Here is a 15,000-nt window from a genome sequence, read left to right on the forward strand (position 1 = left end):
TCTATCTCTCTCTCTCTCTCTCCCTCTCTCTCTCTCATCTCTCTCCCTCTCTCAATTCAATTCAATTCAAGGGGCTTTATTGGCATGGGAAACATGTGTTAAAATTGCCAAAGCAAGTGAGGTAGATAATATATAAAGTGAAATAAACAATAAAAATTAACAGTAAATATTACACATACAGAAGTTTCAAAACAATAAAGACATTACAAATGTCATATATATATAAATATATAGTGTTTTAACAATGTACAAATGGTAAAGGACTCTCTCTCTCTCTCTCTTTTCTCCAGTCTGTTCGGCATCTCATCCATCATCCAGACTGACTGCTCCTCCACGTGGAGGATGATAGTTAACCCTGATCTGGCCTGGCACCACTTTGTTAACCCCATTATGCTGCTGCTGCTGTACTACACCCTGGCCACTCTCATACGCCTCTGGCTCCAGGAACCTATAGAGGTAGGTAACACACTGGCCACTCTCATACACCTCTGGCTCCAGGAACCTATAGAGGTAGGTAACACACTGGCTACTCTCATACACCTCTGGCTCCAGGAACCTAACCTGGCTACTCTCATACACCTCTGGCTCCAGGAACCTAAACACTGGCCACTCTCATACGGCCACTGGCTCCAGGAACCTGGCTACTCTCATACACCTCTGGCTCCAGGAACCTAGGTAAACACACTGGCTACTCTCATACACCTCTGGCTCCAGGAACCTATAGAGGTAGGTAACACACTGGCCACTCTCATACGCCTCTGGCTCCAGGAACCTATAGAGGTAGGTAACACACTGGCTACTCTCATACACCTCTGGCTCCAGGAACCTATAGAGGTAGGTAACACACTGGCCACTCTCATACGCCTCTGGCTCCAGGAACCTATAGAGGTAGGTAACACCCTGGTATCTCTCATACGCCTCTGGCTCCAGGGACCTATAGACACGATAGGTAACAACATAGAGATACAACCCATAGAATGGACTTTTTTTTTCCTAAATTCTAAATTTCGAAATCTCTCTCTCTCTCTCTGTCTCTGTCTCTGTCTCTCAATTCAATTCAATTCAATTCAAGGGGCTTTATTGGCATGGGAAACATGTGTTAACATTGCCAAAGCAAGTGAGGTAGATAATATACAAAAGTGAAATAAACAATACAAATTAACAGTAAACATTACAGAATGTTGCATAATTCTGTATGCAGAGTCTCAATTTGGTGTTTTTCCCATTTTGTGAAGTCTTGGTTTGTTCATGGTAATTGGAGAATCCAGTGTGTTCTGCTAGTCTTTAATAGTTGATTCTAAGATTTGTAGTTAATCATGTATATGTTTTTGCTCATGTTTTTGCTCTTTATTCTTTGTTATAGAGCCAAAAATATTGGAGAAGTGGTTTATCCATACATCTCCATTTTGGATAAATAATTCTTGTTGTGTTTTCCAATTTTCCCAGAAGTGGTTAGAATCTATGATTCTTCAATTACATTGAGCTGATTTCTGACATGCTGTTCCTTCTTTTTCCGTAGTGTATTTGTGTATTGTTTTAGTGATTCACCATAGTGAAGGCGTAGACTCAGGTTTTCTGGGTCTATGTTTTTGGTTGGACAGGTTTCTCAATTTCTTTCTTAGATTTTTGCATTCTTCATCAAACCATTTGTCATTATTGTTAATTTTCTTCGGTTTTCTATTTGAGATTTTTAGATTTGATAGGGAAGCTGAGAGGTCAAATATACTGTTAAGATTTTCTACTACCAAGTTACACCTTCACTATTACAGTGGAACGTTTTACCCAGGAAATTGTCTAAAAGGGATTGAATTTGTTGTTGCCTAATTGTTTTTTGGTAGGTTTCCAAACTACATTCCTTCCCTCTATAGCATTTCTTAATGTTACTCAGTTCCTTTGGCTTTGATGCCTCGTGATTGGGTATTGCTCTGTTCAAGTAGACTGTGATTTTGCTGTGGTCTGATAGGGGTGTCAGTGGGCTGACTGTGAACGCTCTAAGAGACTCTGGGTTGAGGTCAGTGATAAAGTAGTCTACAGTACTACTGCCAAGAGATGAGCTATAGGTGTACCTACCATAGGAGTCCCCTCGAAGCCTACCATTGACTATGTACATACCCAGCGTGCGACAGAGCTGCAGGAGTTGTGACCCGTTTTTGTTGGTTGTGTTGTTGTAGTTGTGTCTAGGGGGCATATGTGGGAGGGAATGCTGTCACCTCCAGGCATGTGTTTGTCCCCCTGTGTGCTGAGGGTGTCAGGTTCTTGTCCGGTTCTGGCATTTAGGTCGCCACAAACTAGTACATGTCCCTGGGCCTGGAAATGATTGATTTCCCCCTCCAGGATGGATAAGCTGTCTTCATTAAAGTATGGGGATTCTAGTGGGGGGATATAGGTAGCACACAGGAGGACATTTTTCTCTGTTAAGATAATTTCCTTTTGAATTTCTAGCCAGCTCTCTGTAACCTAGAGGGCAACCAGTGGGTCCGTCTCCTCTATACCAGCTTTCTTGCAGGATGACAATGTCTGTATTACCGATTTCTTTGGTGAAGTCCGGGTTCCTGCTCTTTAGGCCAAAGGCAGATGACCTCAGGCCTGGGATATTCCAGGATGATATAGTGAAGGCTTTTTGTTCCATAGAGTGTCCAATGTTGTTAGTTGTGTGGTTTGGCCTCAGGCCAGTAAGTGTGAGCAGAGCCTGCTGAGCATCTGGTACATGCCATTGGCTTGGGCGAGTGTAAGAGTGGGGGGTTGGGCCTGTTTGCCCGCTCACTACCTGGGCGTATGTGTGATTTCCATGTTGAGGCCCTCTTTGCGGGGATGGGGTGCATGGGGTGGGCAGGAGTGGCATAGGTCTCTCTCTCTCTCTCTCTCTCTCAGGTTCTATACTGTAGGTTCTGTACTGTAGGTCCTGGGTAGTAGGTCCTGTACTGTAGGTTCTGGGTAGTAGGTTCTATAATGTAGGCTCTATACTGTAGGTTCTATACTGTAGGTTCTGTACTATAGTTCTGTACTGTAGGTCCTGTACTGTAGGTCCTGTACTGTAGGTTCTGTACTGTAGGTCCTGTACTGTAGGTTCTGTACTGTAGGTCCTGTACTGTAGGTTCTGTACTGTAGGTTCTGTACTATAGGTTCTGTACTGTAGGTTCTGTACTGTAGGTTCTGTCCTGTAGGCTCTATACTGTAGGACCTGTACTGTAGGTCCTGTACTGTAGATTCTGTACTGTAGGTTCTGTACTGTAGGTTTTGTCTTGTAGATTCTGTCTTGTAGGTTCTGGGTAGTAGGTTCTGTCCTGTAGGTTTTGTCCTGTAGGTTCTGTCCTTTAGGTTCTGTACTGTAGGTTCTGTCCTGTAGGTTCTGTCCTGTAGGTTCTGTCCTGTAGGTTCTGTCCTTTAGGTTCTGTCCTGTAGGTTCTGTCCTTTAGGTTCTGTCCTGTAGGTTCTGTCCTTTAGGTTCTGTCCTGTAGGTTCTGTCCTTTAGGTTCTATTAGGTAATACATCTGAGATTTCTCTACAGTTGTTTGAATTCCTTTATTTACAACAGGAGGATGAAGGAGAGGAGGGAGAGGACGGAGAGGAAGAGGAGGAGATGGTTGGGAACGGCACCAGGAACTCTGCGGACAAGAGGAGACAGCTGTGGTGGAAAGCTCACCAACGCACAGAGGAAAGAAACGTAGGAGATCCTGACTCGTATAACGCTCGGGTTTTTCTCTTTATCTCACCTGTGGGGTTAATGCTTTAGAAAATATTGATCATCGGGAAGAAGGTTCAGCAATACATCATAAAAGGCCAAGCTGTGGTGGAAGGCTCACCAATGGACAGAGGAGAGAAACTTAGGATGAACCATTATAAAACTTCTGACCTTGCTTTATTTCAGAATGAATACTTTATTAATGCATTATAAACGATTGATTAACGGGTAGATTGTGAAGCGTTGTTCAGCAATAAATGACCCAGATTACATAACGTATAACACTCCATGACCTTAACTCACTTCGGGGGTAAATTCACCTCGGGGTATTTTTGATGCGTTATAAACTATTGATTATTGGTTGAAAGATAAAACAGGAATCCTTAGATCAGCAATGTCATTCCCTTGACTACATAGCTGGAGGGCCATGCACTTTCCCTCTCTTTACCTCTCTCTACCTCTGTCTACCTGTCTCTACCTCTCTCTACCTCTCTCTACCTCTCTCTCTCTACCTCTATCTATCTCTACCTCTCTCTACCTCTCTCTACCTCTCTCTACCTCTATCTATCTCTACCTCTCTCTACCTCTCTCTACCTCTCTCTCTCTACCTCTATCTATCTCTACCTCTCTCTATCTCTCTCTACCTCTCTCTATCTCTCTATACCTCTCTCTATCTCTCTCTACCTCTCTCTATCTCTCTCTACCTCTCTCTCTCTATCTCTCTCTACCTCTCTCTGCCTCTCTCTGCCTCTCTACCTCTCTCTACCTCTCTCTACCTCTCTCTACCTCTCTCTGCCTCTCTCTGCCTCTCTCTCTACCTCTTCTCTACCTCTCTCCTCTCTCTACTCTCTCTCTACCTCTCTCTGCCTCTCTCTGCCTCTCTCTGCCTCTCTCTACCTCTCTCTGCCTCTCTCTACCTCTCTCTCTGCTCTCTCTACCTCTCTCTGCCTCTCTCTGCCTCTCTCTGCCTCTCTCTGCCTCTCTCTGCCTCTCTCTGCCTCTCTCTGCCTCTCTCTGCCTCTCTCTACCTCTCTCTACCTCTCTCTACCTCTCTCTACCTCTCTCTACCTCTCTCTGCCTCTCTCTGCCTCTCTCTACCTCTCTCTACCTCTCTCCACCTCTCTCCACCTCTCTCTACCTCTCTCCACCTCTCTCTACCTCTCTCTACCTCTCTCTGCCTCTCTCCACCTCTCTGCCTCTCTACCTCTCTCTGCCTCTCTCCACCTCTCTCCACCTCTCTCTACCTCTCTCTACCTCTCTCTACCTCTCTCTACCTCTCTCTACCTATTTCTACCTCTCTCTACCTCTCTCCACCTCTCTCCACCTCTCTCTACCTCTCTCTACCTCTCTCTGCCTCTCTCCACCTCTCTCTACCTCTCTCTACCTCTCTCTACCTCTCTCTGCCTCTCTCCACCTCTCTCTACCTCTCTCTGCCTCTCTCCACCTCTCTCTATCTCTCTCTACATCTCTCCTTCTCTCTCTACCTTTCTCTACCTCTCTCTACCTCTCTCTGCCTCTCTCCACCTCTCTCTACCTCTCTCTGCCTCTCTCCACCTCTCTCTACCTCTCTCCACCTCTCTCTACCTCTCTCTACCTCTCTCTGCCTCTCTCCACCTCTCTCTACCTCTCTCTGCCTCTCTCCACCTCTCTCCACCTCTCTCTATCTCTCTCTGCCTCTCTTCACCTCTCTCTACCTCTCTCTGCCTCTCCCCACCTCTCTCTACCTCTCTCCACCTCTCTCTACCTCTCTCCACCTCTCTCTACCTCTCTCTGCCTCTCTCTGCCTCTCTCCACCTCTCTCCACCTCTCTCTACCTCTCTCTCCACCTCTCTCTCTCTCTCTCTCTCTGTCTCTCTCCACCTCTCTCTACCTCTCTACCTCTCTCTGCCTCTCTCCACCTCTCTCTACCTCTCTCTGCCTCTCTCCACCTCTCTCTACCTCTCTCTACCTCTCTCTACCTCTCTCTGCCTCTCTCCACCTCTCTCTACCTCTCTCTACCTCTCTCCTTCCTCTCTCTACCTTTCTCTACCTCTCTCTACCTCTCTCTGCCTCTCTCCACCTCTCTCTACCTCTCTCCTACCTCTCTCTGCCTCTCTCCACCTCTCTCTACCTCTCTCCCTCTCTCTCTCTACCTCTCTCTACCTCTCTCTGTCTCTCTCCACCTCTCTCTCTATACCTCTCTCCTGCCTCTCTCCACCTCTCTCCACCTCTCTCTATCTCTCTCTGCCTCTCTCCACCTCTCTCTACCTCTCTCTGCCTCTCCCCCTCTCTCTCTCCACCTCTCTCTACCTCTCTCTACCTCTCTCCACCTCTCTCTACCTCTCTCCACCTCTCTCTCTGCCTACCTCTCTCTACCTCTCTCTGCCTCTCTCTCTACCTCTCTCTGCCTCTCTCTACCTCTCTCTACCTCTCTCTGCCTCTCTCCACCTCTCTCTGCCTCTCTCTACCTCTCTCTACCTCTCTCTACCTCTCTCTGCCTCTCTCCACCTCTACCTCTCTCTACCTCTCTCCACCTCTCTCTACCTCTCTCTACCTCTCTCTGCCTCTCTCCACCTCTCTCCACCTCTCTCTACCTCTCTCCACCTCTCTCTACCTCTCTCTGCCTCTCTCTGCCTCTCTCTACCTCTCTCTACCTCTCTCTGCATCTCTCTGCCTCTCTCTACCTCTCTCTACCTCTCTCTGCCTCTCTCCACCTCTCTCTACCTCTCTCTGCCTCTCTCTGCCTCTCTCCGCCTCTCTCTACCTTTCTCTGCCTCTCTCTGCCTCTCTCCACCTCTCTCTACCTCTCTCTACCTCTCTCTACCTCTCTCTACCTCTCTCTGCCTCTCTCCACCTCTCTCTACCTCTCTCTACCTCTCTCTACCTCTCTCTGCCTCTCTCCACCTCTCTCTACCTCTCTCTACCTCTCTCTGCCTCTCTCCACCTCTCTCTACCTCTCTCTGCCTCTCTCTGCCTCTCTCCGCCTCTCTCTACCTCTCTCTGCCTCTCTCTGCCTCTCTCTGCCTCTCTCCGCCTCTCTCTACCTCTCTCTACCTCTCTCTACGTCTCCTTGCCTGTTTCTTTTTCCTTATTTTAGCTGCTTTCTACCCAGGATGGCTACAGTACATCTGAGGTAGGTACCGTACTAGACTGTAGTGTATCACAAATGTGCATATCTTATCTTTTTGAAGCTACTGCTACATGTTCTACACTGTAACTTACTATTCTGCACTGTAACCTACTATTCTGCACTTGAAAACAAATGGTCTCATGACCTGACTAGGAAAACCTCTGGGCCGTAACCCTAGTCCATATGGTCGTTGTGTTGTCCCACAGGGGTTGGCTGCAAAGTCCAACGGGACGTCTTGTGACATCTCCACCCTAAACTCGGTGGAGAATAGACCGGTCGGTCTGGACCTGTACTCCACCCCACAGTATAAAATGGACCAAACCAATAACATTACAGGTGAGTTTTACTGTACTGTACACACACTGGGGCGAAAGTTTCTGCTCGCAATATCTTTGAGGAGGAAATTTAGTGAACTGGGCCCTGGTTAAAAGTAGTGCACTATATCCTTATGACACTCCATAGGGCCCTGGTTAAAAGTAGTGCACTATATCCTTATGACACTCCATAGGGCCCTGGTTAAAAGTAGTGCACTATGTCCTTATGACACTCCATAGGGCCCTGGTTAAAAGTAGTGCACTATATCCTTATGACACTCCATAGGGCCCTGGTTAAAAGTAGTGCACTATATCCTTATGACACTCCATAGGGCCCTGGTTAAACTCCAGGGCCCTAGTGCACTATATCCTTATTCCTTATGACACTCCATAGGGCCCTGGTCAGAAGTTGTGCACTATATCCTTATTCGTTATGACACTCCATAGGGCCCTGGTCAGAAGTTGTGCACTATATCCTTATTCCTTATGACACTCCATAGGGCCCTGGTCAGAAGTAGTGCACTATATCCTTATTCCTTATGACACTCCATAGGGCTCTGGTCAGAAGTTGTGCACTATATCCTTATTCCTTATGACACTCCATAGGGCCCTGGTCAGAAGTAGTGCACTATATCCTTATTCCTTATGACACTCCATAGGGCCCTGGTCAGAAGTAGTGCACTATATCCTTATTCCTTATGACACTCCATAGGGCCCTGGTCAGAAATAGTGCACTATATCCTTATTCCTTATGACACTCCATAGGGCCCTGGTCAGAAGTAGTGCACTATATAGGGAATAGAGACGTTTGGGAAGCATCCCTATATAGCTCTCCAGTTTGTAGTCCTAAAAACCGGAGCTGAAACTTCTGGTTCAGCCCATTTCAATGGGGGAAATGAATGGGGAATTGAATGGGGAAACGAATGGGGAAATGAAATGGGGAAATGAAATGGGAAATTAATGGGGAAATTAAATGGGAAATGAATGGGGAAATTAAATGGGGAAATGAATTGGGAAATTAAATGGGGAAATGAATGGGGAAATTAAATGGGAAATTAATGGGGAAACGAATGGGGAAATTAATGGGCAAATGAAAGGTGAAATTAATGTTTTTTTGGGATAAATAAGGTCTGAGGTTAACACAGGCTTAGGAGATATTATACGTTTTGATTCTACAGTCTCTCTACCTCTCTAATTCATGAATTATGAAGCCTTTATGCGCTTTATGTGCTTATTTTCATATCATAAATGCTTCAAAATTCACAAAAAGCGACATTAGCTTCATGAAGATGATCTCACAGAAGAAATTGCATCAGATTTAAGCCTGTGACTACAAAAAGACGCCATTAATATTTCTGTCTATACCGTCTGAATGTACTGTAGATGTCCTGTGACTACAAAAAGACGCCATTAATATTTCTGTCTATACCGTCTGAATGTACTGTAGATGTCCTGTGACTACAAAAAGACCCCATTAATATTTCTCTACTAAATAACGTGGTCCCTCTATCTTTATATCTAAAACAGAGAAGAAGAATGGAAGTGTGTATGACATCAATCCAACCGTGGGAGGAGAGACTGCTGGGATGGAGCAGGAGGAGGAGAAGGAGGAACAGGGCGATGAGGAGGAGGAGGAGGAGAAGGAGGGCAGAGTGAATGCTGTAGTAACAGTGTTCAGGTTCATTATGAAGCAAAGCTATATCTGTGCTCTCATAGCCATGATGGTGAGTAAACACAGTGACTGGTCCCTGTGGTCCCTCTGGTCCCTCTGGTCTCTTGGGTGACTGTGGTCCCTGTGGTGACTGTGGTCCCTCTGGTGACTGTGGTCCCTCTGGTGACTGTGGTCCCTGTGGTGACTGTGGTCCCTCTGGTCCTTCTGGTGACTGTGGTCCCTGTGGTGACTGTGGTCCCTCTGGTCCTTCGGGTGACTGTGGTCCCTCTGGTCCCTCGGGTCCCTCGGGTGACTGTGGTCCCTGTGGTGACTGTGGTCCCTGTGGTGACTGTGGTCCCTGTGGTGACTGTGGTCCCTCTGGTGACTGTGGTGACTGTGGTCCCTGTGGTGACTGTGGTCCCTGTGGTGACTGTGGTCTCTGTGGTGACTGTGGTCCCTGTGGTGACTGTGGTCCCTGTGGTGACTGTGGTCTCTGTGGTGACTGTGGTCCCTCGGGCGACTGTGGTCCCTCTGGTCCCTCGGGTGACTGCGGTCCCTCGAGTGACTGTGGTCCCTCTGGTAACTGTGGTGACTGTGATCCCTCTGGTGACTGTGGTCCCTCGGGTGACTATGGTCCCTTGGGTGACTGTGGTCCCTCGGGTGACTGTGGTCCCACAGGTGACTGTGGTGACTGTGGTCCCTCGGGTGACTGTGGTCCCACAGGTGACTGTGGTGACTGTGGTCCCTCGGGTGACTTAGGTCCATCTGGTGACTGTGCTCACGTCAAGGCTAAAGAAAGCATACTGTATGTCATCTGACAAGGCCTAACAATGTTGATTTACTGTTAAACAAAATGCCAAGCTTTACACTTCTTCCCCAATCATTTTTTTAAACGATTCATTTAATTCATATGAATCATGAATGATTAATATGTACGAAACAAACTATTCACTTTCTCATTGTAGAAGTTGGAATTGAGTTAAATTACGGTTTAATCGAATCAAGTGAATTAAAAAAAATCTCTAATTTTGGGGAAAAAAAGAATAGCTGTAGCCTTCCTTTTTGGATTATGTGACTGCAAAACCTGTTTTGTAGATATTTCAAGTTAATTTGGGATCCAATGTATGGGATATTTTAACTCAGTAGATGCTAGTCAGCCTGAAGACAACACTTTCTAAGGTAGATAAATATGACTAAACTAAGTAAAGATACATTTCCTGAAGAAAATGTGTTGTGCTTGCTTCAGCTGTCTAAAAAATATTTGTTAAATATGTGTTAAATGTAAATTCAAGTTGACTAGAAGCTGAAAAGCAGCTTGTGAGAGTACGAATAGGTCTGATTACCTCAGTAGACTGTTATATATTTCAACTAGCATATAAATTATACAAAATTATGTATGTGTGTCTTTTCGGAGGGGTTGGGTTAAAATCGGAAGTAAAATTTTGGTTGGACGTTGTGTTGACCAATAAAATGATCTTAATCTATGAATATTAACTTCTTAGTGATCCCTTCGCGCGCGGGATTGATTTGACAACACCCAGTGAAATAGCAACGCGCCAAATTCAAAAACAGAAATACTCATAATAATAATAAATAATAAATCATACAAGTGTTATACAAGGGTTTAAAGCTTAACTTCTTGTTAATACAGCCGCAGTGTCAGATTTCAAAAAGGCTTTACGGCGAAAGCAAACCATGCTATTATCTGAGGACAGCACCCCAGCACACATACACATGAAAATCATAATTCAACCCGCCAGGCTTAACGCAAAAGTCAGATATAACGATATAATTCATGCCTTTTAAGATCTTCTTCTGTTGGCACTGCAATATGTCCATTAAACATCACAAATGGTCGATAATGTTCGATAATGTCCTTCTTTATGTCCCCAAAATGTCCATTTATTTGGCGCGTTTGATTCAGAAAATAAACCGGTTCCAACTCGCGCAACATGACCACAAAGTATCTAATAAGTTACCTGTAAACTTGATCCAGACATTTCAAACAACTTTCCTAATACAACTTTATGTATTTTTTAACGTAAATAATCAATACAATTTAAGACGAGATAAACTGATTAAAACAACTTGCAGCGAGCTTTCAGGTCACACTTCACTCGACCCTCGTTCTGAACTGCCCTACTTCTTCATTTCTCAAAGGAAAAACATCAACCAATTTCTAAAGACTGTTGACATCCAGTGGAAGTGATAGGAACTGCAAGCAAGTGCCTTAGAAATCTAGATCCCCATTGAATAGAGAGTGACCTCAAAAACAAAAATCCTGGATGATTTGTCCTCTGGGTTTCTCATGCCAAATACGTTCTGTTATACTCACAGACATCATTCAGACAGTTTTAGAAACTTCAGAGTGTTTTCTATCCAAATATACTAATTATATGTATATCCTAGCTTCTGGGCCTGAGTAGCAGGCAGTTTACTTTGGGCCCCTCAGTCATCCAAATGTCCGAATACTGCCTCCTAGCCTTAAGAAGTTTTCATCTCGAGATACCTCTACCTAAAACTCAGCCGGGATTTCAATGATGCTATACCACTTCTGACACCCGTGTAATTATTTATCATTTAATTAAAGAAAAAAATAATTTAACCTTTATTTAATTCGGCAAGTCAGGTAAGAACACATTTTTATTTACAATGACTGCTAACCCCGGCCAAACCTGGACAGCACCACCCTATCGTACTCCCTATCACGGCAGGATGCAATACAGCCTGCACTTGAACCAGGGACTGTAGTGATGTCTCTTGTACTGAGATGCAGTGCCTTAGACCGCTGCACCACTCGGGAGCCTTAGGAGGGGTACCCTGACCAGGACTGGTCCCTGTGACTGTCATTCCAAAATCATTAAAACACTAAAACCTCTTGGTAAGTTCACTAGGATTTTACAAATAATTAAAACACTAAAACCTCTTGGTAAGGTCGCTAGGTGATGTACTAAAGTTGTTTACAATTAAATTAATTACATTTGTTCATATATTATATTTTTATTCGCTCGCCTCATTTTTTCAAAAACAATTATCTGTTAAACTGTAAATCAACTTTAACTTCCAATAAACTGTTTTTGTGATCGTGATCATACTTGGCCGTACCTACGTTTTTCTGAGGAATTGTAGACTCTGAGGTTTTGTGGCATTTGCTCTTCCCCCTCTCTCCCTCTCTCTCTCTCTCCCTCTCTCCCTCTCTCTCTCTCTCTCTCTCTCTCTCTACCTCTCCCTCTCTCTCTACCTCTCTCTCTCTCTCCCTCCTCTCTACTCTCTCTCTCTCCCTCCCCATCTCTCCCTCTCTCTCCCCATCTCCCTACCTCTCACTCTCTCTCTCTCCCTCCCCATCTCTCCCTCTCCCTCTCCCTCCCCCTACCTCTCTCTCTCTCCCCCTCCCTCTCTCTCCCCCTCCCCATATCTCTCTCTCTCCCTACCTCTCTCTCTCTCTCTCCCTCTCTCCCTACCTCTCACTCTCTCCCTCTCTCCCTCCCTCTCTCTCTCTCTCTCTCTCTCCTCCCTCCCCATCTCTCTCTCTCTCTCCCTCCCCATCTCTCCCTCTCTCTCTCTCCCTCTCTCTCTGTGCCCAGGCGTGGAGCATCACGTATGTTAGCTGGCTGACGTTTGTGTTCCTGATGTGGTCGTGTATGTTGTGGATGGTGAGGGACCGTCGTCGTTACACCATGCTAACCTCTCCCTTCATGGTGCTCTACGGGAACCTGCTCATTGTGCTGCAGTACATCTGGAGCTTTGAGCTGCTGGAGCCCGTGCCTGGACTCTTCCTCAAGAAGGACGTGCCCTTCAGTGAACTGGGATCCAAGGTAATTCAATGGAACCTAGAAGAAGGAACTGTCATGTCACTGTTTTTGGGAACTGTTTTTTGGAGGAACTGCTGAGGATGTGAAAGTACTGCAACTGTTGCCATTTAGGACCGGGTCACTTGTGATTCGTCATTAGGGGCAGAAGGTATCCTAGTGGTTAGAGGGGAGGGGTGGAAGGTATCCTAGTGGTTAGAGGGGAGGGGCGGAAGGTATCCTAGTGGTTAGAGGGGAGGGGCGGAAGATATCCTAGTGGTTAGAGGGGAGGGGCGGAAGGTATCCTAGTGGTTAGAGGGGAGGGGTGGTTAGAAGGTATCCTAGTGGTTAGAGGGGAGGGGCGTGGTTAAGGTATCCTAGTGGTTAGAGGGGAGGGGTGGAAGGTATCCTAGTGGTTAGAGGGGAGGGGCGGAAGGTATCCTAGTGGTTAGAGGGGAGGGGCGGAAGGTGTCCTAGTGGTTAGAGGGGAGGGGTGGAAGGTATCCTAGTGGTTAGATGGGGGGACAGAAGGTATCCTAGTGGTTAGATGGGGTGGCGGAAGGTATCCTAGTGGTTAGAGCGTTGGACCTGTAACCGAAAGGTTGCTAATTTGAATCCCTGAGCTGACAAGGTAAACATCTATCGTTCTGCCCCTGAATAAGGCAGTTAACCCACTATTCCTAGGCAGTAAATAAGAATGTGTTCTTGAGTTGCCTATAAATTGAGGCACAATAAAGTCTATGTGTTATGCTAATGATTGGAAGTATGATCGTCTCTATCTTTATGTCCACATTCTGTGTTTCTCTCTCAGAAAGTGTTTTGTTGTTGTTGTTGTCTGTCTCTAGGTCCTGTGTCTGTTGAGCTTCTGGCTGCTGCTGAGACAGACTCTGACAGAGAGAAAGGACAAGCAGAGAGAGGAGGATGCTGTACTCACTGACGTACATGTGGATGACCAACCCAAGAAGAAGGGTCAGAGATAATATCACAGCTGCTCAATAATGCTTTGCATTTGTATTTATCCCCATTAGTTCCTGCCAAGGCAGCAGCTACTCTTCCTGGGGTTTATTATGGATCCCCATTAGTTCCTGCCAAGGCAGCAGCTACTCTTCCTGGGGTTTATTATGGATCCCCATTAGTTCCTGCCAAGGCAGCAGCTACTCTTCCTGGGGTTTATTATGGATCCCCATTAGTTCCTGCCAAGGCAGCAGCTACTCTTCCTGGGGTTTATTATGGATCCCCATTAGTTCCTGCCAAGGCAGCAGCTACTCTTCCTGGGGTTTATTATGTATCCCCGTTAGTTCCTGCCAAGGCATCAGCTACTCTTCCTGGGGTTTATTATGTATCCCGTTAGTTCCTGCCAAGGCAGCAGCTACTCTTCCTGGGGTTTATTATGGATCCCCATTAGTTCCTGCCAAGGCAGGAGCTACTCTTCCTGGGGTTTATTATGGATCCCCATTAGTTCCTGTCAAGGCAGCAGCTACTCTTCCTGGGGTTTATTATGGATCCCCATTAGTTCCTGCCAAGGCAGCAGCTACTCTTCCTGGAGTTTATTATGGATCCCCATTAGTTCCTGTCAAGGCAGCAGCTACTCTTCCTGGAGTTTATTATGGATCCCCATTAGTTCCTGTCAAGGCAGCTACTCTTCCTGGAGTTTATTATGGATCCCCATTAGTTCCTGTCAAGGCAGCAGCTACTCTTCCTGGGGTTTATTATGGATACCCATTAGTTCCCGCCAAGGCAGCAGCTACTCTTCCTGGGGTTTATTATGGATCCCCATTAGTTCCCGCCAAGGCAGCAGCTACTCTTCCTGGAGTTTATTCTGGATCCCCATTAGTTCCTGCCAAGGTAGCAGCTACTCTTCCTGGGGTTTATTATGGATCCCCATTAGTTCCTGCCAAGACAGCAGCTACTCTTCCTGGGGTTTATTATGGATTCCCATTAGTTCCTGCCAAGGCAGCAACTACTCTTCCTGGGATTTATTAAGGATTCCCATTAGTTCCTGCCAAGGCAGCAGCTACTCTTCCTGGGGTTTATTATGGATCCCCATTAGTTCCTGCCAAGGCAGCAGCTACTCTTCCTGGGGTTTATTATGGATCCCCATTAGTTCCTGCCAAGGCAGCAGCTACTCTTCCTGGGGTTTATAATGGATCCCCATTAGTTCCTGCCAAGGCAGCAGCTACTCTTCCTGGGGTTTATTATGTATCCCCGTTAGTTCCTGCCAAGGCATCAGCTACTCTTCCTGGGGTTTATTATGTATCCCCGTTAGTTCCTGCCAAGGCAGCAGCTACTCTTCCTGGGGTTTATTATGGATCCCCATTAGTTCCTGCCAAGGCAGGAGCTACTCTTCCTGGGGTTTATTATGGATCCCCATTAGTTCCTGTCAAGGCAGCAGCTACTCTTCCTGGGGTTTATTATGGATCCCCATTAGTTCCTGCCAAGGCAGCAGCTACTCTTCC

At 46.2% G+C, this 15,000-nt stretch overlaps 1 protein-coding gene across 1 annotated transcript in view; it reads left to right on the top strand.

Annotated features, from left to right (window-relative positions):
* Nucleotides 1–15,000, top strand: part of LOC112236738 (piezo-type mechanosensitive ion channel component 2-like) — a 207,640-nt gene that overhangs the window by 62,403 nt on the left and 130,237 nt on the right. The window contains 7 exon segments of the mRNA XM_042329609.1: nucleotides 291–456; nucleotides 715–888; nucleotides 3,536–3,664; nucleotides 6,998–7,127; nucleotides 8,633–8,829; nucleotides 12,341–12,571; nucleotides 13,390–13,513. Of these exon segments, the coding sequence (XP_042185543.1) occupies nucleotides 291–456; nucleotides 715–888; nucleotides 3,536–3,664; nucleotides 6,998–7,127; nucleotides 8,633–8,829; nucleotides 12,341–12,571; nucleotides 13,390–13,513 (1,151 nt within the window).

Source organism: Oncorhynchus tshawytscha, linkage group LG10, assembly GCF_018296145.1.
Source record: "Oncorhynchus tshawytscha isolate Ot180627B linkage group LG10, Otsh_v2.0, whole genome shotgun sequence".
Classification (NCBI taxonomy): Eukaryota; Metazoa; Chordata; class Actinopteri; order Salmoniformes; family Salmonidae; genus Oncorhynchus; species Oncorhynchus tshawytscha.